The sequence below is a fragment of the Apis florea genome, unplaced genomic scaffold (genome assembly GCF_048593485.1).
Source record: "Apis florea isolate Af1SG1 unplaced genomic scaffold, ASM4859348v1 contig_2293_pilon, whole genome shotgun sequence".
Classification (NCBI taxonomy): Eukaryota; Metazoa; Arthropoda; class Insecta; order Hymenoptera; family Apidae; genus Apis; species Apis florea.
This window is the reverse complement of record NW_028256554.1, coordinates 2,423,741-2,448,045: the sequence shown is the minus strand read 5'-3', so window position 1 is coordinate 2,448,045 and position 24,305 is coordinate 2,423,741. Positions and strand designations below refer to the sequence as shown.

General features: G+C 51.1%; 1 protein-coding gene across 1 annotated transcript in view; it reads right to left on the bottom strand.

The window, feature by feature from the left end:
* LOC100863339 (uncharacterized) overlaps positions 1-24,305 on the bottom strand; it is a 247,090-nt gene that overhangs the window by 139,193 nt on the left and 83,592 nt on the right. The window contains 3 exon segments of the mRNA XM_086903552.1: positions 17,598-18,921; positions 18,924-18,945; positions 19,063-19,935. Coding sequence (XP_086759678.1) covers positions 17,598-18,921; positions 18,924-18,945; positions 19,063-19,935 — 2,219 coding nt within the window.

The window sequence follows — 24,305 nt, the reverse complement described above, 5'->3', positions numbered from 1 at the left end:
TATTACTATATGATGTGTATTCGTGAGTTCGATCTTTTAGTATTATAAATGGTATTATAAAATTTTGGAATTTTATCTTTACCGATTTCTTGATTTTATATGATTCTTTTTCCAAAAAACTATCATGCTACGGTGTATTTAAATACGATATTATTGAGTTAAACGTTTACGATACGGACGAGCCATCGCTCGCTCTTGCGCAAAAATTCGATATCCAGAATATCCTCCTTGATCGAATCAAGACCCGGCTTACATCGACCGTAGCTTAATTAACGGCGTACTTGGATACTTCGAGATCGAAGAGTAATCTCCATGAATTCGACGGTGTCCACCGCGGTGAAATTCAATCTGGGCAGGAAGACTGGGCGGCCTAAATAATTAGCGCAGCCCTCTAAGGTTCCTCCGTCCTCCGATCGAAAGGGATCGCGGACGTAATCCTCCTTCTCCTCCCAAATATGAATATAATTTGGTCGCAAGGAGGGAGAGGGAAATCCGTCAGACCGAAATCCAGACTCGTGGATCAACCCGTGGATGGTAATTATGTTTCGTTCGTTGACAACCTGCCACCGATAATGAATATCAAAACGGTGTTTGTGCCCCAAACTCGACCCTTTCTTCTCCCTTCTTTCTTCTTCCTCTCTTTTTTCAATCCTCCCTCCACGTCTCTCTCTCTCTCTCTCTCTCTCTCCCCCTATCTCTCGGTACGACTCTCGTACATCTTGCGAGCCGACGCGAGCGAGTAAAATATTTTTTGCGACGCTTGGACGAGCTTCGGGCGATCATTTTAACGCGTCACGCGTCGACACGTCAATGCGGAATTTCGCTCTCTGCCGACCAATCCTCCCCTTCTCTCGCTCTCTCTCTCTCTCTCTCCCTCCCTCCCTGCACTTTATTGTCCCGTTGGACGCCGCTCGGTATTTTCTCGCCTTAATTGCGGAAAATGTTGTCGTTCGTGTGTGGCCATTGATCGTTAATTATTCGACGCGCGGTGTAACGCTCCGCTCTCGGAAGAATGGAAACGCGAACTATTGTCCGTTTCCGTGTATTGTTCGGATTTTTGCTCGTTAACCGGCCGACACCGTGGACGTAGCCAAGTAATTTCTGCCTACGTAACCCGTTCTATTCGAACGAGCGAGCAAGGGAAGAATTAGGGAGAGATTCGAAAAAGTGTTGATCGATATCGATCGAGGAGAGACCAAGACTGCGTGTATAGATATACATACACATATAGAAAAGGACGAGGGGACGACGTTCCTCTCCACTTGAGAATCCCATCTCGAGGCAGAAATTTGGAACGAGAGGCAGTGATTGTCCTGGCGAACCTCCGCGCGGCGAAGGACGTGTGATCCGGTATTCGTGCCCTTGCCCGCTAATGGTCTCGAATAGTTGGGATATTTTTGGCGACGTCCCCCCCCCCCCTCCTTGAATAGGTGTCTGAACGAAGATGCTAGACCACGGAGGGAATCTTGGCCGGATCGCTCTCACAACCCCTTGGCCACATTCTCCACGCACCCCTCGAGAATGCTCCATCTTGCGAAGAATCGAAATAAATCCCCTCCCCCTCGTCCTGTCTTACCTTCACCACCGTGCGAATAACCCGAGTTCAACCCGTGTCTCGCATATATTATCGACGACAATGCACGACGATCCGCCGCCGATTGTCTTCGAACCGCGTAAACGGATGAAGAAGACTATCGCGAGTCGATATTTGTTACGCGAAGGATGCGGCACTTAATCGTCACGCGAGAATCTTCGATCGAATCGCGAAATTGGCCGGCGTTGCGGGAACAGAAGAAGAAGTCGAGAATCCCCCATTATCCGAGCATTATCGTCGTCTTTAATTTCGTTCTCGCGCCGAAATCATCCGAGGAGGGAACATCCCAGTTGTTCCCTCCCTTTTTTTTGCCGATCCTTCGTCCGTTTCTATCCCCTTCTCCCTCCGTCTTAACCCTCCTCCTCTCGCGGAAGAGGGGTGGCAATTAGGGAAACGTCGGGATTGGAACGGAGAACAGTATCTTGGCGTGCAATCGATGCTCTCTATTCGGCCGGTAATGGCTCATCGAACAGATTCCAGCTTTAACGGGCGGAGGGGAGGGGAGGAATCCGACAGGCGGGCTGTTGCAATTATCATCGGCTTTGGATTAATCGGATTCACGCGGGAACGTCATCTATACGTAGGAACGATCCGACGATCGTATACGTATTCCTTTCTCTCTCTCTCTCTCTCTCTATATATATATATATATATATAAAATAAGTAGTAATTTCGCAAACGAACCCCGCGAAATTCCTACTTGCAAATGTTAAAATTGAAAAACCGCGCGGTTTAACGCGCGACATAATAACTAGAATGCACGTAATAATCGCGCGGCACTCGAAACTCGGGAAACTGAGAAAAAAGGAACGAGATTTTAATGAAAGGGCCGCTCCATTAGCGTATGAAAGAGGAGAATGGGAGTGAAAAAAGAAAGAGAGAGAGAGAGAGAGAGAGAAAAAGAAAAGATTTTTCCTTTTTTTTTTTTTTTTTTTTTTTTTAATTGAAACTTCCTTTCTCTCGCGGAAACGGAACGCTAACGCCACCTTCGTCGCTTCGTGGAAAACAGTGGGTCGTCCAGCGCGGACGATAAACGTAGGGAACTGCACACGGCACGTGGAATCGATGCGCGCGTGTGCCGGATGTCCAGTCCAGAGAACCTATCCTACCCTACAGAGAGATTGGTCTTCGTTCGTTCCAAAGAAAAAGGGAAGAAAGGGAAGATCGAGAGAGAGAGAGAGAGAGAGAGAGAGAGAGTGGAAAAGGCGCGAACGACGGTGTCGAGAGCGGGAAAGGCGGTCTAATTCCGGGCTCGATCGCTTTTAGCCGAGCAAATTGGGATGAAAAACCGGTGGCGGAGGGAGGGAGGGAGGGGTAAAAAAGGTGGTGGGTTAAATACACCGGTTCACGGCGCTTCCAGCCGGCGGAAAAATGCATTTCAATTATCGGCTCGTGCGTCGGCTCGCGCGCGCGGTGGCAATTTCGGCTTAACCACGCCGGTAAATTTGGCCTGGTCACTCACCCGAAAAGCCGGCCGCGGTGCCGTAATTAAATTCCAAACGACTCTCCGTCAAAAACCTTCGAACACGCGCAAAAAAAAGGATCGGTGAGAGAGCGGTGATGGTGACTCCATATACAGAAGGAGATCGGGCACAGGCAAATAAACCGAGTCTCTCCCTCTTTTCGAAGGGATTCGAATATTTCCTTTATCTCTCTCTCTCTCTCTCTCTCTCTCTCTCTCTCTCTCTCTCTCTCTCTCCTTTCGATATCACAGAAATTCTGCTTGTTCTTTCTAGAAAAAGAAAAGAACTTCCGATCGAGCTCCATTTTTCAATAACGCTATTTTTAAAGCGTTTTGGGGACCATTTGGTTTTGGCCTAGGATGATCCATCGGTCGCGGTCGTGCCGTAACGAGCAATTTTTTTTTTTTTTTTTTCCGCTTATTTTTCGCTTTCGTTCTCCTCTCCTCCCCTCCCTATGGAAAGGATTCGTGGACACGCGACGAGGGGGAGTAGACTACGCGCGATTACACCGAAATATTCGGTGAAAAATTCTCGCTTTGGAATTCGATGGAGCGAGATTAGCGGGTGTAATTTATCGTCGTTTAATTATCAACGAAAAATCGCCCCCTCAGCGACGACGACGACGACCACCACTACCACCATCACGACCACGACCGCCACGAGGGTGAAACACGTAGCGAGTTCCGTGCACGCAGGAGAGGAGAGGAGAGGAGAGGGTGGTGGTGTATCGAGAGGGCGGCGGATTTAATTTTAATCCTTGATGCTTTTAGCGCATGAGACGATTTTTCAAAGTCCCGTGGCCCTCCTTTCCTTCCCCCTTCCATGCCACGTAACTCCAACCCACGATGTATTAATGTCGTGTTACCGATCTACAATCTAACAATGCCGAATGACCGCGCGTTTGTAAGCGCGTCGTCCGATGCATGCACGCGGCATCAAGCCGCGAGAGACCACCCTCGATCAACGACGCGACCAACTTCAACTCGAATAGAGTCGAATAGAGCGACAAGCTTTATCGAAGCTTGGATTCCGATCGATTTTCGATCGATTTCTCTTCCCTCGACGAGGAACGCGGCAAGCGTTCGAAGGAAGGAAAGGAAAAGCGTTGCGCGAAAATGCAACGATGGAAGTTATCGTGGAAGAAACGCGATACGCGAACGTAATGATCCGAATCGCCCCTCGTACCGCTCGTTCCCGAAAGCATCGAAAAAGCATTCGACGACACGCCGTTCGAGAAAACGATTTCCTGGAAATAGCGAAGGGGTTTCGAAAACGAGGGAACAGCCGGCGTAAAGTTTGGCCGGCGTTTATTTACAACGGTCCGGATTCGTTGCGGAGCGAAGGAAGGAAGGAAGGAATCGATGGAGCGAAGGAAGCAAGGCGAGGTCCGAAGAAAGGGAGAGACGAAGGGACTAATTTTTTTAAGGGTTTTACCGCAGCTCGATCCGTACGCGAGATATATCGAGCGTGGTCGTTCCGTTTGACCTAGTGGCGGCACTCCGGAAAGGGGGGAATGGAGGGCCGGCCCTCTCGACTCGAAGAAGGAACGAAGAAGGAAGTGTGACACGGAGAGGCCGTTTCGATCGAAGTCGTAGCACGCACGTGTATCGCACGCACGCACGAACGAACGCACGCACGCACGCACGCACGCACGCATCCATCCATTCATCCATCCACCCCGATGATCCATAACACTCGAGTCGAGTCGAAGTCACGGCTCGAGAATCTCCATCTGCCGATGGATAAAAGCGTGCGTGGAATTCTCTTATCCATGGAACAACCCGATTCCTATCCCCTTCCTCCCCCGAAATCCTGCATTGACGTCCGTCCGCGTCGCGGCCGATTCATTCAGCTCGTCCCCATTTGCCGCGTCGCAATGCTCCGCAATCGAGGTTAAGAGTTATAAACGATCGAAACGAACGGGACGGCACGCTCGAGAAACCGAATGGGGAACGGTTTTTGTCGGTCGGAACAAGCCTGCCCTCTTTCAACCCGATCCTAATATCGAAATGGGCGTAGATCCGGAGAGGACACCGGAATTAAAAAGGAATTTGAAAACGCGAGGGGGAGGGAAAAAAATGGGACGACGCGGACGACACTCGACTCGTCCGGGCTGGTTGCTCTTTCGTTCTCTCTCTGTGTCGATTCAACCTCAACCAGGTCATCATTCCCGGCTTCCTTTCTGTCGATCCTAATATCGAAATAGCTGGGAGCGACTGGATACGAGGGGAGTATCGTATCAGGAGTCTGTAAACGTTCGACATGAAAGCGAACGTTGATGGAGCGGACGAAAGTCGCGTGAAATGCGACATCGAGTAATTAACACTTCGTCGACGACAAGCTGTTGTTGCGGAGAGAAGTTGGGGACGCATTCATCGCTCGTCGCGAGGGTTTTGCAATTATCGCGTTCTCGAAAACGATGGCTCATACGTGGGGCTTTTCATCAGTTTCTATTTTCGATTCGCGAAAAAAAATATGGGACGCTCGGGATAAATTATGCCACGCTCCATTCCGTGGTCGCGAAACGAGGGAACGAGGTGATCGGATGCAATCCGTAATGACGAACGAGCCAACTGGTAAAACGTCGAGAGGAGAACGGAAGAAATGGAGCAAGATTTATCCCGTATCGACGGGAGGATAAATCGTTACAACATCGGTGGAACGAGCTGCCGGTATAATTAACGTCGTCGTCTAGCAAGCAACGAAATCTCGAAACGGACGAATGCGTGGAATTCGCGCTGTACGAAACGAACGTACGCCGTTTCTACGCCACATGCCTCGAGACGTCGGAATGCAGATAAGATACGCCGATGCGGTATCTCGCTCCACACCCTCCACACCCTCTGCGATAATTATCACAGGACTACTCTTTTATCCATCGATGCCAAAACTCGACGAAATCGGGATTAAATTTCGATCGATAAACGATACAACGAATGGATATCGATCGAACAGAATGGGAAAATATTCCATCGGGAGGAAATTTCGAATTGCCATTACCGATAACCGAATATACGACAGCGATTCCCCGCGAAAGGAATCGCTTTCCCATCCCATCGAGCAAACCTCCCTTTGTAAACCGGGAGAACGGTATCCAGGAGAACGGAAGCTAGCAACGATGGCAACGTTTCTGTCCGTGTCGATCCACTTCCGTCCTTTCTCACGAGCAACCCTTCCCTCCATTAGCCAACTGGGCATCCGTGATAAGCCGCATATATATATATCGGGTCCGGATATCGCGAGCAACGAGAAACGATATTGCGGGTGAACCGTCGGGTCGGTTTCGTTATTTCACGCAACGGTGGAAGGCTAGTTTCCAACGATCGCGATCCGTTCGACTGTGGAGAGATCGGCCTCGCCTCCGCAACCCGGGGAGAGAGAACGCGACGCGGGTTAAGTCACGTTCGACCCGGAGAATGGGAGGGCACGGCCGTCATTCACCGGGACGTATCGTGGCCGCGAGATTTTTTCCTTTTTTTTTTTTTTTTCGCCGCCGAGTTATGGCCCACGTGACGTGTCGTGACGTGGGCCAATATAATTACAATATTGCGCGATATCCCTTCGTGCGCTCGCCTTTAATAATCCCCTTCCTTCTTCCTTCTTCTTCTTCTTTTTTCTCTCTCTCTCTCTCTCTCTCTCTCTCTCTCTCTCTCTCTCTCTCTCTCTCTCTCTCTCTCTCTCTCTCTCTCTCGTTTTAATTAATTGCCCCGTTCTCCGCCGCCAACAACGAGACCGCTAGAGCCATTAACTTTATTTACACGCTTCGCCCCGCCGTAGATGTAAACAAGCGGCCTTGCACTTTTTTTTCGCGGGTCTTGACCACGCGACGCCGGTCGAGAAGGCTAATCGATTTAATTGGTTACACCTGATCGCTCGAATTTCGACGGATTTCGATCGGGTCGGGTACAAAGGGCGAACGTGGAAAGGGATCGAATTACTCGGATCGAAAATAATCTATTATTTCGTCCGATCGCGCAGCGGGGGGAGGATCGGAGGGGGACGACGACACCCATTAAATTTATTCACTTACTTTACCAACGGTTGGTAAACAGTCGGCAGACTACCGTGACGCGATCTTCGACGCGCGGATATTCCCCTCGACCCTTTCCTTCCCCCTCTGCCTCATTATTTCCCGCTCGTAGTTACGCTCACCGCGTGCACCCCCTCCCTCCTCCTCCAATCTCCTCCGCTGTTTGTAAATAATTTGCGGGATGCATGCGCTCCGCTCCATCACTCCGCGGATGCTGATGGACGCTCAATTTTCTTCGCCTCTATTTTCTTCTGCCGCGCGAAATCTAATAATTTATTCCCTCTCTCTCTCTCTGCTCTTCCCTTCTTCTTCCACAGCTGCTTTCCGCGTATACGATAACTCGAGCTTGGCGCGAGAATCGGGATAGACGTTTATATACGCCCGGCCTAAATTTCGTGAGGAAGGGAGAGGAGAGCAGCAAGACCGCCGCCGTCACGACACCGTAACGACGCTCTTAAATATTCCTAACCTTTCGCGGGCGGCCAATTCTGACCCTCGAGAAATCTCGAACAAGCGAGGTTCGAGGATTTTAGCTCGGGGAGGAGGAGGAAGAAGGCCAAGGGGTCGGGACTGACATAACGCTTATATCTTATTCCACGGCGGTAGAAAATGGATTTATCCTGGCCCCCTTCGTCGAATACGTGGTGGTTGCTCCCACATTATTTATCCTCCTTCATTGACATCGAGGCTCGGGGATAACTTTTCCGATCGTTCGTATTCCCCGTTTTACCGCGTATCAGATTTCGATTCTCGCGCAACCTAGATGAATTTTCTAACGAATTCTCCACTCTCTGCGCTGTACGAGGGAACGACGAAAAGAACGAAAGAAAGAAAGAAGGAGGAGAAGAAAGAATGAAAGAAAAATTTAATTTTCGAGGAAACACGCGTTCTCCGCGTTTCAAAAACGAGGCAAACGCGATGCCACTTCTCCCCGCGAAATGGATGCGGGCGTTAAGTGGCGAAAGAAAGACAGGCGTACTCGCGTGACTATCGAAATAACGACCGGAGTAACAGTAGCGTAGAGAGAGAGAGAGAGAGAGAGAGGAGGAGGGCGCATAATGGCAACGATAATACAACGGTAACGGCACGTACGGCCGCCACCTCGTGTTACGATACCGCGTGAGATTTCTAATTGACGGATCGTCGGCCGTGTAACCGCGCTCGAGGGCCGATACCCGACCACGAGAACCTCGATTCTCGATCCCGATTGGGAACATTCTCTCTCCTATCTCCTATTACGCTTCGATCGCGAAAGAACGAATCGATTATCGCGTGCTTCAACCTGGAATCCGGCGCCTCCTCCACTTTCTTCCACCGATCCCATCCCAAGTTTATCTATCTTGCCGGTTGCGCAACGATAGGATTCGCGAATTACGATCAATTCCGCCGAAACTTCCTCCTCGCCTACACGATCATTAATCATTCCTGCACCTCCTGCGGGATAAACGAGAACGCGTGCGCGAGGGAGAAACGTCTTCTTCGAGTTCGACTTATCGCGAACCAACTCGACGTCGGATCGATCTAATCTAAATCCCTTGGCTTTAAAATTCCTCATCAGGGGGAAGAAACCGAAGCCGCGTCTGTTTATCGAACGTTATCCAAGGGTTGGCCCCGAGCTATCCCACGGACGCTTTCTAAGGCGGAAGCGGCACGATGACCGATCGTTCGATCGTATCGTATTCTCCTCCCGTTCGTGTAAATAATAAGAGAAAAATTTGGAGAAAGGGGGGAAAAGGGGGATCCGAAAGGGGAGGAAGGAGAAAGCGGAGAACGACTCCTTCCTCTCCCTCCCTCTGTTGGACAGGTGAGCCGTGCGGCAAAAAAGTCGAATTCGAGTCGACACACGTTTTCAACGTTTTCGTATTCAGTCGGGGAGGTCTCCTCCCCCTCTCTGTCCGCGTATATTGCCGGTCGTATCGCCGTCCGACATCTCGGTGCGCGAGATACGTGGCCCGAAAGAGGGTTGTCGCGAGGTCGTCGCGCACACACACACACACACACACACACACATAAACGTATATACAGCAAATATTCGAAAGGAACTTAATATGGACCATACCGTACCGGCGTACAATTCTCAACGTTACGATCTCTCCTAAATTTTCCTCGAAACGTGGAACGATCGTAAACCGTTCGTATCGGCCCTACCCTTTCCAAGGGTACTTGGCTCCACTACCTGTGGTGAGTATATCGCGGGACATCTTCAACGTTTTATCGCTTTTTCCCCGAGCGTTATACGCGCACTGCGAGTTAAGAAGAAGTTAGCTCGACGTCTGGAAGGATGGCGAGAGAGAGAGAGAGAGAGAGAGAGAGAGAGAGAGGGAGGGAAGAAAATTTGCCGAATCATTATTTTTCTTCAACGAGAAGAGAATGAGAAAGGGAAAGAAAAATATTTGTTGCGGTGATTCGATCCGCCGATCCGAGGATGGACGAGGGAGCGGACGAGAACTGAATGACAAATTATGTCCCGGTGACCCCGGTTTACCGTGTGATCATAGAAGTCGGATTAGAGCGCGTAATCGACAACCGATCCATCAGCCCGGCCCCAAATGCGATCTTAATACATCTGGTCATCGGCCGATCGCTTTCTCTCTATCTTCGCCCGATCTCGTGCCAGCGCGGACATCCTACCTGACCGGCGTGCTAATGCCGCGCAATGGGACCAAGATTGACGGGGACGGGGCGTTGGAAGAAGAAGGGGAAAAAAGGAAAAGACGCGCCTACTTTTCCTCGTTGTTTCGATCGACGTTAACGAGTTAACACCGCGTGAAACGAACAGTTTCCTCGACTCCTCCGCGTATCGAAATGGGATGCGTCTTTTTTCATCCCTCCTCGTTCTCAGGTGGCGTTGATCGATCGGCGTTCGTCGCTACGCAAAAAAGTTGTCACGCTTCGCGAATTTTCCGTCGAGCTTTATCGATCGATCGGCTTTATTTCCGATCCATGATTACATATATCATCATTCCCCTCGTTTGATGAAAAATTAGACGATCTCTTCGCAGATCCAATCGGACGAATCCAATGACAAAAGGAACGATTGGACGGGCATTGATAAACATTTTTTTCCCCGCGCGATCGATAAAAATAATCCGTGACCGGGCCAATTAGCGGGGGAGACGAACGCGCGTCGATGGAAAACGGCCGTGATCGCGAATGGATCTAATCGAACGAGAGAGCCATCTCTCTCTCCCTCTCCTCTTGAAAGAAAAGTGGATTTGGCGAACAAACAGCCGAGTTCAAACGCGGGAAATTCAAAGTTCAAACGGGCGCGGGGGGAGATCTGGTAATTAAACGACAGAGAGGGGCGGTAGCCCCGCTAATTAAAAACATAAATCTCCATCCAGGTGGAGATATATACGTACGTACGTACGTACGTACCGGCCGCGGAATCTGTGTACCCGCAGACTTGCCGTTATTAAATTCGAGGGTATTAATTAGCTCCGCAACGCGAGAGACTTAGGAAATGATATTTGAATCGCAAAGAGTTGCACGAGGGCGAAGAACAAAGCGCGATAAAGCAATATTCGAGCGTGAGGAGGAGGAGGAGGAGGAGGGCAGGGAGAGGGGTGGGGGAGGAACGGGGCACCCAGGGTGCTTCCTGGGTGTCCGACACAAAGCCCGGCGTTAATTAACAATTAAAGTTATTACATCCGTTTGGTTACGGACGAACGACTTTTCTACCTACGCGGTGAATCACAAACGTTTCATTGTGCGTTCACGTGTCCGGCAAATGGGTGTTGCGTGTGTGTGCGCGCGCCCGTACGACGATGGGCATTCGATACGACGGGTGGTTTCCAAAGGAGCCGTTAACCGTGAAATTTTAATATCCTTTCGACGTTATTCCCGTCGAAATCCACCTTCTCTCTCGCTCTCTCTCGCTCTCTCTCTCTCTCTGTCCACCTTTTCCAAACGCAGAGATGCTGAATAATCCGCGATGAAAATTCCTAGATCCTAGAAACTTCGCCGAACTTCTTTCGAGAACGCTCTTCTCTTTTTTGTCGAGAGATTGGAAGGATTTTATCCGCGGGTGGAATAACAAATTGGAGGGGGCGGTGAGAGTGGTCGCATCGCCACGCGGGACACGCTTCCACGTTCGCGCGAGAGAAGCTCGCCTAGCACGTTCGAGGAGCCGGCACGCGCATACATTTGCATTTTACGGCGCGTCTAATTGAGCTGTTCGTTATATTGTCATGCCGATTCCCGCCACGCCACTGTCTCGTTCCCCGTTGTATATCGCCGCGATCAAGCGTATTACGCGTTGAATTTCGACCGATTTTTTCCTTTCTCGAAACAACTCCCGACTCGATTCGTAGCGAAAGAACGAGACTTGTAACTCCCGCGTTATCGTCGAATCGTGGCGCTTTGCCCCGTTCAAGAGAGAAGGTGAGACCAGGCTCAAGAGAAGGGTCTCCGTCGCGCCATCGATCGCCTCTGATTTATCATCGCGGCCGACCTTTCTCTCCCTCTCTCTCTCTCTCTCTCTCTCTCTGGGCCGTTCAGTCCATAGGATCTATAATTGAATCTAGAAAACAGGGCCGACCAAAACGCCTCCTCCCGTGAGAATATCTTCAATTTTCGGCCGCGAAATCTAACCGCGTGCATCTGACGCGTCCACGCGATGTTCTTTTACCCCGTTTTATTCGACCGTGGCTGAGTTTCGATTCCAATCTTGCCGCGCTAGTTTGATCATGGAGTTCGCGACCCGAATGCATATTGCGTTTCGCGTTATTAGCTCCATTGTATCGGGCGTATTTTCATAAAGCTCCTTCCGCTCGCCCCGTACATTCGTAAACAAAGCCGTGCCCCTTCCCCCTTTTCGCCACGTAATTAAACAGCGCGTCGTCCACGTCGTTAACCCGGTCGATATCGGGCGGGGAAAATTCATTCATCCTCGGATGTTTCGATGTCGAGACTCCTCGGCGGTGAAAGGAAAGAAAGCGGGCGAAACTCAGAAAATCAGAGGCGCGCTATAACCTCGCGAAAAATTCCTCGCGCGCACGTGATTCGACCTACTAAATGCCTACCGAGCGTCGTTTAAATTCCGTCCGTCCCTTCGCCACGATCGCTTCGCTAGCCTTGGCAATCGCGAAATATTCGTACAATAATAATAAAAGAAGGGGCGCGGGACAGGATATATACGAGCGAAACGCAGACAGGATGTGGCCAGCGAAATTTCTCGTTTCAACGGGAAGAAGAGGATGGTGGATCGATCATCGAACGGCGGAGGAGAAGGCGAAAAACGACGAGAAGTCATTTGCATGGAGGCACGACAAAGGTCGCGGAGGTTAAATTAACATCGCGAGCACAACGGGCGAAAATAATTGATAATTACAGGCGCGCGAGTTCTCGCGCACCTACCATTTACATGTATGCAAATCCGCCACAATTCACCGCGTCATTGCCCCGCGCGGTTGTTCGCTTCTTTCGTCGAACGGGGACCGCCTCGAGATCTTCGTTTCGAGGAAACGATTCCATCCCGATTCTCGTCTCCGCAACGATCGTTCCTCGCAACCATCCGATGATATATGGAACGGTGCGACGGAAGCCACGTACGGGTTGCCAACAGACGAAATTGATTCGAATCGTGGCGAGCCGGCCTATAATGCTGGATAACTAATGACCCTCCCGCAGACCTGTTATCACGACAGGAACGGTCGGTCACGTACCGATTCTACGTGCACCAGTTCAAACCGCGGTTTTCAATCGCGACATCCGCACCCGATTCGTTGCTATTCGCCTCGCGTTAATTATTAGCTATCGCCGCCTCGTTCTCGAATTATCGCGCACTTCGATTCTATTCGAGCGCGAAATGCCGTTCGTTTTCAATTCTACCGATAGATACCCGGCCAGTGATCGTGATTTTCGTGAAACGTAAAACGAAATCGGATTCGCTAAATACTTTTTTTTTTCCGATAGAAATAAGTAATTTCGAAAATTTGAGTAGAAAAAAAATAAGATGAAACGCGTATTCACGACTCGTGTCGACGAGGCACGAAATTCTTCAAAAAAAAGTTCTCGAAATTACGGCACGGGCCATTATAAGCATCGTAGCGTTGAGGATATGAAAGGACGGGTAAACTCGTTCGTTGGCGAGGGATCCCAAACGATCGTTCCAAGGCTGCGAATTATTGCCGTTATTATATCCATAAATAATAAATCGAGTAGAAGTCATTTGGTATCGCGATATAATTTAGGCCAAGTTCTAGACTCAACCCCTCTTCCCCTCCTTCCTTTTAGACGCAATTACCGCCAACGTGCGATTTCAATATCCGCATCGCGCCGGCTTAACCGGCTAATCATAGGTGTCCATCCCTGCCCGTTAATCGGCGTCGCGAACGAGGAGGAGAGAATGACGAACGGTTGGCGCGAAAAAAAGAAGAACACGAGCGAAACGAGGGATGGAGAGGGACGCCACGCGAAGCGGCAATCGTCGATGCATCGGGATCAAATTGAAAAGTAATATCGATACCGAACTGTGACATAATTGCTCGAACGCAATTGGCTCACGTACAACCGCGACCACGTCCGGCAAGATAATTACAAACTTCGCCCCTCCCCTTCGCGTTGGTTTTCTCTCTGAATCCCCTCGCCTCGCCTCGCCTCGCCTTCCAACACTCGAACAACACCTTTCATGCGTGCACGAAGACCCGAGAGCTATCGGCTTTTAATAATCCGCTCGTGAAACTCGTTAAGATTCCCGCCGGGCACCGTCGATCGGCGTAATGCGAGCATTTCTCTTCTAATTGGCGAAATCGAGGTCTCAATCGAGGCGAGGCGGAAGCGTCGAGGGCCTCTCTCCCCCGTTTCACTCGTCAACATCCAAAAATTAACCGTGAACACGATCGTGAAACAACCGTTCGTTACGGGACACGAGTTATTCGAGTCATCGATGTTCGAGTTGAAAGTGAACGACGCCAACAACCGGGGATACCATGGAGATTTCGAGAATACGAGAATCGAATCTTCCCCCTTGGAGGGGGGGGGGAGAGAGAGAGAGAGAGGACGTTGCCTCTCCGCGAGGAGAGTGTAACGGACGCGTTTTAAAATGGAAGATTAATTCTTGGGAACCTTTTAGCGTGATTTCGGTGATCCTTTATGGGCTTTGGACCCGTGTAGGGGTATTACAGTGACATACGGTCGTCGCTTAAGTTAATAGTCGATGCGTTAACACGGGCATGGCGTTATAAAGGGAAAGATGGACAGGCTTACGTGCGCTTCGCCCACGCGATGACACCGGTCGCCTGGGGTGAGCGTGTATACACTTATATACGTCGAAGGGAGGAAGAAAGAAAAAGAAAGAGAAATTGAGGAAGAAGAAAAAAAAAAAGGGAAATTATTACGATTCTTCCAATTTCCAATTCTTCGTTTCCCGTTGGATCCTGAAGTACGATCGAAAGCGGGATATCGCGGAGCGGGAATTATTATAGCAAACGAGGTGGCAAGACACCGAGTATTATCCCATTAGAATAAATGCAAAGTAGAGCCTTCTCCCATCTCGATCCACCGTCTCCTCTCCTTCTTTTCCTTCTCTCTCCCCTCCCCCCCCCTTCCTTTCCACAGATAATATCCTCTCTCGTTTCCTCTCTGTCGCCGTTCGTCTGGGCTGGCGCTAGGGTGGAAAATGGGAGGCAGTCGGTAGGGCGCATTTACATGATATGAATATAATGGAGAGGGCCGGGTCGCTGGCAAACCCGAGAGCGCTACCTGTTGAACCAAGAGTTCAAACCGACGGTGACCTAGAGGATATATTCGGCCGGTGCGGAGATCCCAACCTTCGAGGTCGTTCGCTCCTCTTCTTTCGTCTCTCTTTTCGTTCCAAGATTGTTCGAGATACGCGGTATTTGTTAACCTGCATCGCATCGACCAACGATTCAAAGATCGGGCGGGGACGAAGACGAAGTTTCGAACGAAAGGGCGAATGTAAATCGCGAAACGGAGACGGAGAACAGAATTTCTCCGTGAGAAGGAGCGAGCCTTTCGGGGCCGGGCCGCAACAAAGAGCCGGTGTTGGAGGTATTACGCGAGAAAAGTGAAGAGGAAATGTCACCTGTCCAATTAAGGACCACCAATCTCCTATCGCCGATACGATCTCGCGCACGAGGCCAACCTCCGTTCCACGAAACGAACGTCGTCGCGGCCATAAATATGTATAAGACGGAGCGCGTGTCATTCAGCCGGGACTCCGGATGTTTCCCTCCTTTCTTTCTCCCTCCTCTCTCCGCCGATATTACGTGCCCCCTTCGAACGGGACGTAAGAGTAGTTAAATCTCGGGCGCGCGTATCTCGATACGGAAGCTGATCGTTTCCTTCAACTTCGCTTCGACGAAAAACGTTTCGAACGATTGTGGGATCCGCGAACGGAAGGAATGTTAGGAAAAATTCCGCTTCTTGAAATGGAGGGAGAAACGAAAGGTGGAGCCGTTCTATAAGAAAGGCCGATAAAATCGTCGACGACACCCACCCGCACACCTCTTCCTCGCGATCAATTTTATCCGGATGCTTCGAACTTTTCGAAATTCCAAGTTTGGTCCCAGGACGAAGGTGTCGTGGAAATTGGAAACACGGCGAAGAAAGCACGAAAGCGAGTATGTACGAGCGAGTGTGTGCACGCCTCCTCTCGATCATCGTTTCGCCGAGAATATTCATGAAGCTCGAAAGCTAACGGGACGGCAGCTCGTATTCCGGCGATTTCGAGAGGTGGTCGCGGTTTACATCCGCGTCGACACACGACTCGATATCGTCGGCCGACCAGGAAATATTTCGTCGTTCGGCTCGAAACGAGGCGAGTTTCGAAATAAATTCGCCGTCCTCCAACAATCGTCCTTCGCCCGATACGGCAATCGTCGTGGAACGAAGACGAGGCGAGATTAATTTCAATTCTCGTCGCCCCTCGGCCACTTCCTACGAGACGTAGGTAAACGACGCACACCGATTCCAAAGAATCCCGGCACGAGGAATGGCCGACAATGGAGGAAGGAGGAACGACACGAGGGCGCCGCTTCTCCCCGTGAGACGACGGAATCGTTCTCGCAGCCGGGTCACGATCACTGTTCGAGGACCACTGTTCGTGTCGCGCCGACGCCGCATATATCCATTAACGATATACGATCGATACCCGTTCGAACCTCGATCGAGCGAGAATCGCCGCCATCCCCTCCCCTCCTTCGAGGAACGCATTCCAGAAAACTTTTACCGCTCGCGTATATATATATACCGCCAATTTCCTTCGAAATCGCGCTCCGCTTTATCACCCGTCCTTCGTTAACGCGCGAACCGCATTCGTGCGCATTCCAGGCTTCTTTCTTTTCCTTTTTTTTTTGTTTTTTTTTTTTTTTTTTTTTTTTTCTCTTAAAAAAACCTAATCGAGCGGAGATCTCTCTCTTTCCCTCTCTCGACCGTGTCGCTGCGCATTTCCGTTAATGGAGGCGATCGTGAAAGTCTCGATCCCGAGTGGCGATGGATCGTTTATCAACCGCGCGGCTCGTAATTACGCTCGACCAATAACTCGTGCGCGGTCGTGCAACGCGAGCGTGATCGTGGAGCTGCGAAAGCTAGGAACGTCGGAGAAATACGATTGGACGGGGCAACATCTAGGCGGAGACGGGGTTTATTAAACGGGTTGAGGGGTCGAGCGCGTTGACGGGGTTTAAGGGTTAAAGGGAAAACACGGGAAGGAGCTTTATCCTCTCCTCCCTCCGGCCAGGCAAACCGCACGCGATTTATGCGCGACCGAACGGCTCTCACGCGAGCCCCGCACAGCACGCTTTTCGTTCCAGAATCGCTTGTCGAAAACCTCTGGCCCGAAGATCAAAGCTCCAGACGGTCTTAAGAAAACCGTGCGCAAAACCCTCCCTCGGCAACCACCACCACCTTTCCGATTGTTCCTTCCGTGAATCCGCGATTGTTCGCGAGACCGCAACCCCCTCTCGTTTCTCCGATTCTCTCTCGCGCGCGTGAGAACAGGGAAAATTGAAACCTCTCTCTCTCTCTCTCCCTCCCTCCCCCCCTGCTCCCTACCGTTCTTTACATCTGTTCCCGCTTTGTTCTCGTCAAAGTTGGTGGCAATTGCTCGTTTCGTCACGACCTATTAAGAACGAATTTAAAAAAAAAAAAAAGAAGAAAAGTACACGCGATCTCTGCGCGGGGAACAGCAAAGTTAAAAAAAGTTGGCGGAGAGAAGAAAAAAAAAAGGAAGAAGAAAGGTGGAAGAGAAGTAGGTAGAATCGAACGTGTTACTTGGAATATAACTTTTCGGGGAAAGAGAAAGTTGGAGAAACGTTTCGTTTCGTTGGTGGCAAGGGTGGAAGATGGAAGGTAGGGAAGAAACGAGGCAGGTAGACAACGGTGGACAATTACAGATAGGCAGAAGGAACAATGAGGAGGGAAGGGGAGGGAAGGCGAGTCGTAAATCGTCGGGGGAAAGGAAACAGGTGGAGAGGCGCGTGATCGCGAGCGGTAGCGCGCGGTACGTGTATGGAAGAGGGGTATAGCAGCAGATTGAGTAACTGACCTTGCGAAGAAAGCTGCGGCTGCGCTCGCCTGAGCCGGCGTCCCCGGTACCCCGCTCACGTTGTACGAGTACTTGGTCTCCTGGTACACTTGATACGCGGTTTGCGGTTGTTTCGAGTGCGACGATCGGTGATAATAGTGATCGGCGTACACGCTCTTCTCGGCTGGGCGTTCACCGCCGCCGACCTTGGACAGGCCGTAACTCTGCATCGCGGGCGAGCACAAGGAGGAGGAGGAGGAGGTGGACACTTTCGAGTGACACTTCTCGTTCTTCTCGCTCGCCCCGTGCAAATGGGATTTCTCGTGGGCAGAGACGACGACGCCCAACGCCGGCTTGTCGATCGTCCCGTAAGACTTCAAGTCGTAACCCTTCAACTCGCCGTAGTACCTCATGTTCTCCACCTTGAACCCGTGACCCGTTACATCACCGTGACCCTTCGACTTGCCGCCCACTTGCTGCTCCGCCCCGTGCTTGCCCCCGTAACCGAGTTCCTGCCCCGATTTCATCCTATCCCCGCCGCACTTCCCACCCCCCACCACCCCCTCGATCCCGTGAACGATCCCTTTGCTCGAATCCCTTTTCTCGATCTTCAACATCGATCTGTCGCACACACGACCTTGCACCGCCTCGCTCGCCTTCAGCAAACAATCCACGGCACCCTTGTACCTGTCGCACGTCGACGGATCGCACGCCACACCGGAACCACTTTGGCAGGCATTGCCGGGAACCGCGCCTCCGACACCGATGCTCGTGCACCGATTCTGATGATGATGATGATGATGATGATGAAGGTGGTGGTAGTGGTGATGATGATGGAACGACGACGACGACGACGACGACGACGACGACGACACGAACGCTTTCGAAAAATCCCCGTGACACCTGGTGGTCAAACCGCCGGATATCACCTCGCCCTCTTCGCTCGCATCTTGATACGCCTCCTCTTTGTTCGAGTTGTTGCCGCTGCCGCTGCTTACGTTGTTGTTGTTGTTGTTGTTGTTGTTGTTGTGGTTGTGGTTGTTGTGGTGACTGTTATTGTTGTTGTTGTTGTTGTTGTTGTTGTTGTTCGTGGTGGTGGTGGCGGTGGCGTTGGGGCAACGCGTGTCGCACGACTTGTAGGGGAGCCGCGACCGCGACGAAGGAGCGCGTGTTGCTTCTCGCGCGGTTGGCGTGATACTGGTCAGATTAGAGGGCGTCTCGGCGCCATGAGTTCCCCTGCTGGAGTTACTACCACCACCGCCGCCGCCGCCGCCACTGCCGCCGCCGTTGCCACCGCCGCTACCGATGCCTACTACCAAGCTCCCTCCTCCTCCTCCTCCTCCCCACCTTGCCGTTTGCCCCTCTCCTCCTGTCGAATTGATAAGGTTACGCGTAACCGTGAAACTTCTCGGCGAAACTTCGCGGCCAAGGAGAGACCAAGGAGGGAGGAAGAGGCGGAGAGGGGATCGGGGAAATGTTCGCTCACCTGGACGCGTTTGTAGTCGTCCTGGCCACGTCTGGCCACCTCCGAGTACTTTGGCGGTGGCTCGGATCTCGGCGGCGTTTCCTGATACCTCGGCGGCCTGTCGAATTGCCTGTACTTGGGCGGATCGATGTAAGGATTGTTCCGATGCCTGTAATAATTGGGCAGTTGACAATCGGTCAGATCGGATTGGGATCTGTTCAATTGGTAATTGGGTGGCGGCGCGATAGCAGCTCCTTTCTGCTCCTGCCTCGCGTGTTTCGAGGTAGGGCAGCACGCTTTGGCCTCCTGGACGCCGCCCGAACAACCGTGCGCCTTCTCCCTCTGTCCTTTCTCGCTTTTGTCCTTCCCTCCTCCTGCTCCGTCCGATTTGCCGTCTTTCGCCGCCTTTTCTTGCGACGCGGGCCCATCGATCTCGTAGAAGGTCAACTCCTTTTTGCCCTGACCCTTCTCCACCGCGACACCGCGATGCGTCTTCGCGGAGTGGACGTTCTCCGCTCTTGAGGAGGCGGGCGGATCTATGTGATAGAAGGTCAACTCGCGGGAATCTTGAGACTTGGACCGCGCCTCGTGGGTCGAATGGTGCTGTCGCTCGGGCTGCGAGTGACTCCTCGCGTATCTCTGATCGATCTTCCCGGCAACCTCTTGATGCCTCGACGACGACAACGACGTTAATCTCGCCAACCTCTCGTTCGGCCCCAACCTGACCGAGTTCCGCCCGTACTCCGCATACTCGTCCCCGTACTTCAACGCTTGCCGCGGCTTGTACTTCTCCTCGAACTGGGAATAGTTGTACGTGTTGAACCCCACCTGATTGAAATTTCTGCTCAGATTCGACGAGTCGTAGTCGGTCGACGTCACAGCCTCCATGTTTATCTGCAAGAACAGAGAGATCTTCCGGTCAGGATCCGTGGAAAGGATCGAAAAACAAAACCTACTACTAGTACTAGTACTAGTAGTAGTAGTAGTAGTAGTAGTAGTAGTAGTAGTAGTGTAGTAGTAGTAGTAGCAGCGATAGTGGTGGAGATGGCGGAGCAAAGAGGAGAGGAAAAGAGACGAGAGATCGAAGGAAGAGAGAGGAAGAGGGAGCCGAGGGCGGCCGAGGAGACCATAAATCGGGGAACGTCTTACTCCTAAATGCCCGGGGTATTTACCGTGAAACAAAAAGCCACGGCGCGATAAATAAAATCTGACACCGAGGGGGCGTGCCCTCGCCTCTCCCCTTCGTCCACCTCTTCGTTTCGCGGATGAAAGCGCCGCTTCCTTTCCTCCTTCTCCTCTTCCTCGCTATTCTTATCTCGCGCGTTCCGCGACGAAACCGCGATCTCTCTCCAACGAACCCCCCCGACTCGCCGAGGGTTGCAGAGCTCGGCTCTCGGCTCGCTGTCCACGAATTCCACGTCGAAAATCGTCGAGTCGCGGTCCGAGGAGGAACCGGTTCGCGCCTCTTCGACCCGAAGGCCAATCGATTGCGCCTGTATGCGTGCGTCTCGCGAGAGAGGCCCGCTTTCACGATGCGACCGAGATCGCGCGCGCCGTTTCTCCTCGTCTTTTTCCTTTCCTTTTTTTTTATTTTCCCCTTCTCTCTCCACTCGAGCCCTTATCCAGAATATCCTCGCTGCGAGGCACCGGTAGATGCGAGATCGCGATTAACCGATTCGACGAACTCGCGGCAATCCACCTTTCGACGAGTTTGCGCCCTACCTACCTACCTTTTCTCTTCCATCCACGAGGTTTTAATTACCAGCTTGCTTCTCCTCCCTCCTCCTAATATCGCGAATTAAAATTCGAATTAAGATTCGAAGGGAACGGGGGAGGGTGTGTCTCTCGATAAGAACGAGGGAAAGAACGCTCGAGTCTCGATAAGAGAGGAACGGCATTAATAAGGAAGGGAATCCACGCCTTGGACGGAGTGGATTAGACGGGGATTAGAGATGGCGATCGGTGGCATTTTCGCGAGCAATTTCGGCCGACCTTTCGACCCGAGATCGAATTTCGCTGATCGAGAGAGCCGTTGAAGAGGCGTGTTGCCGGGTCACCGGGTATATCGAACTCTTGGAGAGTAACTCGTTGGAGCGGGATGGAGAGGAGCGGCATGCCCCCTCGGGGCCCGCGGTTATATATTACCGGCTGTAATGAAGACTCCAGAGCTCGGCAGCCGAGCTACCGAGCCACAGCCTTGTTTATCACCTCGCCTCAAATATACAATTAACATGTTGAAAACCCGCCCGGAGCTCGCCGAAATCGCAACCTTCCTCTCCCTTTCCCCGCGCCGACAAAGAAAGGGTTGCTCTCTCTCCTCTCGTACTTACACCGCCTCGATCCACGTTTCCCTTCTCCTATCCCCTCCTCCGATTATATCTCGAGATTATTCCGAAATTACCGGTCGCGACCGGAGCGCAGAAGATTCTTTCGAAAAATAGCCTCCGAGTTTCGAGAAGTAACGCGGCTCCTCCTCGAGGAGGTCTGAATATTGGCGGCAAAATCTTTCTTTCCTTCCCCTCCCCCCCCTCCCCTTTCCTCGACCGACCGCGTTATTAAACGTAATTAAAGAGAAAGGCTGTCCGCGATCCCCGCACGCGATTTTACACCATTTATATTCAAAGCGGATAATAATTCGCCTTCGCCACTCGCGAGAAAATCGCGATCGTGTTCGAGGAGGGGAGGGGAGGGATGGTGAAAAGGCGACACGGCGGCGACACGGAGCGGAAGTCTCGTAAATAAGAATTATTCGACTCGGGATTATTCCGTTCCCCTCCGTCGCGATACGCTGCTGCTGCTGCTACTACTACTACTACTACTAGTATCGACAGTGGTTGCGCCCGTTGCGTCAGAATTCTCGTTTATCTTCATCCTTCAATTTCCCGTGTACACGCGCTCGATCGTCCCAGAAAAATAAAACGAGGCTACCCACCACCATCTGCACGAGCACCTACGGATAGCACAGTCCCTTCCAACGGCCGTCATCCGCACGGATGCGACGGATATTGCATCGAATCGGTTACAAAGTCTCTCCCAGCCTCTCTCCTTAGCTCCAGCTTACCGGAGGAGGATGGATAGGGCGCCCACCTTCTCGCATTTTTCATTTATTCCCCTTCCTCCGTTGTACCCCGTGCAATCTTTCGAGAATTAATGGATCCGCCTAACTTCGCGAGTTTATGGCATCTTTAACGCCTGGCCCTGTATCTTTAATAAAACCGATAATAATCCGAAAGCGAGTTTCTTTCGTCGGGAAAGCGACGCTTCGATATTAATAATTAACGAGGGGATCGATTAATTACCTTGTCTCTTGCTATCGATCTTGTTACGATTTTAAAACGATTCGTGGAAAGAACGATATCGAAATCGAAAGGCTCGTGCCTTTCTTCCTGCTCGACCGAATCGAAATAAAATCGTTGGAAGGAGGACGATAATGACGTTGTTTGCATTGGCAATGATAAGTTTCGTTACGGAGGCGGCGGGGAGAAAGGACGCGGTGTCTGGGAACGGGGCCCCGTAATTACGGTTACCGGTCGAATTATCCTGCCTCTCGGTTTCGCGCACACGAGGGTGTCGGCTCGAAAGGAAACGACCACCTTCGAGCGGATTCGAGATTATTAGACGTGTTATTAGACGAGAAATCGACAAACGGTTCTCCAACTGTTATTTCGTTCCTCGTTTCGCGAATCGTTTCTGCGTGCTCCGCGTCGCGGAAAATTAAATCGGAACGCAAAAAAGAAAAAAAAAGAAAAAAAAAAAAGGGAAGAGAAAAAGTCGATCGATCGCAGGTGTTCGAGGCGACGTACGATAATCGTCCCCGACGAAAGAGAAATCGCGTGTAATAACGAAGCGAACAACAATCAACGGAGCATAATTAATCTCCTCGGCGAGACGAGAGAAAAAATTCTGCAAGTGGAAAAAGGTCGAGAGTTGGCCGAGAAAAGGCTAATAAAACTGTTCCAACCAGTCTCGAGAAATGCGATCGTCTTCCTTCCCCTGTGATGCTAATTAGCTGTTTAATCGACGACGGTTGCTTTTCGAAAACAGAAGTCTCGAACAGAGAGAGGGGGAGGAGAGAGAGAGAGAGAGAGAGAGTGACCCGTGTCGTTGGTGCCACCCTAGCCGAGTGGAAACACCGCAAACTGCACCCGAAAAGGAGCAACTCGAGAGGGAGAGACGAGGGGGTTGTACACGAGCGGCATTTCTCTTGCCAATTTGCGAATTATTAATTTAACCGTTCCCCTTTAACGCTACGAAGCCCGCGGCTAATATTTTCCCCGTGGCGAGAGAAGGACATGGACAGGTGGCTGGTAAGAGAAAGATGAAGCGAGGAAAGGAGAGAGAGAGAGAGTTGGCATAACGGCCGTCTGGTCTCTCGCCACCGCGTTTGAAGGACCAGCTTTGGTTCGCAGTGGCGGCCGAAACAAAGTTCCAAACACGAAATAAAGGTGGGTAACGAACTTGATTGCGGTTATCGGGACCGCGACGCGAATATTATCGGGAAACGTGGCCGATTGCTTTAAAAAGCTGGGACGAGAAGAAACATTTCTGAGATGTAAGGTATCCCTAAGTGTCGAAATTCCGCGGGATCATCGTTTCCTCCTCTTTTCGATGCAACAACAACGTCCCCTTCGATGCACAACGAAACGTTTACATCCCCGATTGTTCGAAAACCTAATTTATCGTCCGTTCATTGTTCCGCGTAACTAATCGATTTCGCGGCCGAGTGACCGCCGACCGAGAGAGAGAAAGAGATCGTCGGCAAACCGCTAAAAACAACGAAACGATCCCGTATTCATAACTGGATTTCCCCCTGGGGGGAAGGGAGGGGGAGAGAGGGTGAACAAACGGGTGGGTAAATACATATATCCGATTTTCACAGCGGACTGACCTGTCTCAATGCCATCCAACCATCCCTTCCTCCTCCCTGCAAATTAGAGACGGCCGGTTGCCCGAACCGAGAATCTTCTCTTCTGTTCGTTCGTTTTATTACTAAATAAACTTTCGTTCAACGGCGAATAACATGGTATTGCATAATCTAGTACGATAACACATTCCTTCGATAATTTTATTCTATTCTTCTTCTACTTCTTCTTTCTAACTTACCTATCACCATTCCGTTTCCATTCTTCCCAAAAAAGAATCGATCGTAGAGAATCGTAAATCAAATTTTATTCGACCGATACTTTCTTTTTTTTTTTTTTTTCCTTTTGAAACTATCCCCGCGAAAATATGTGGATAGTTTCGCGAGAAGGTTTCTCCGTTTC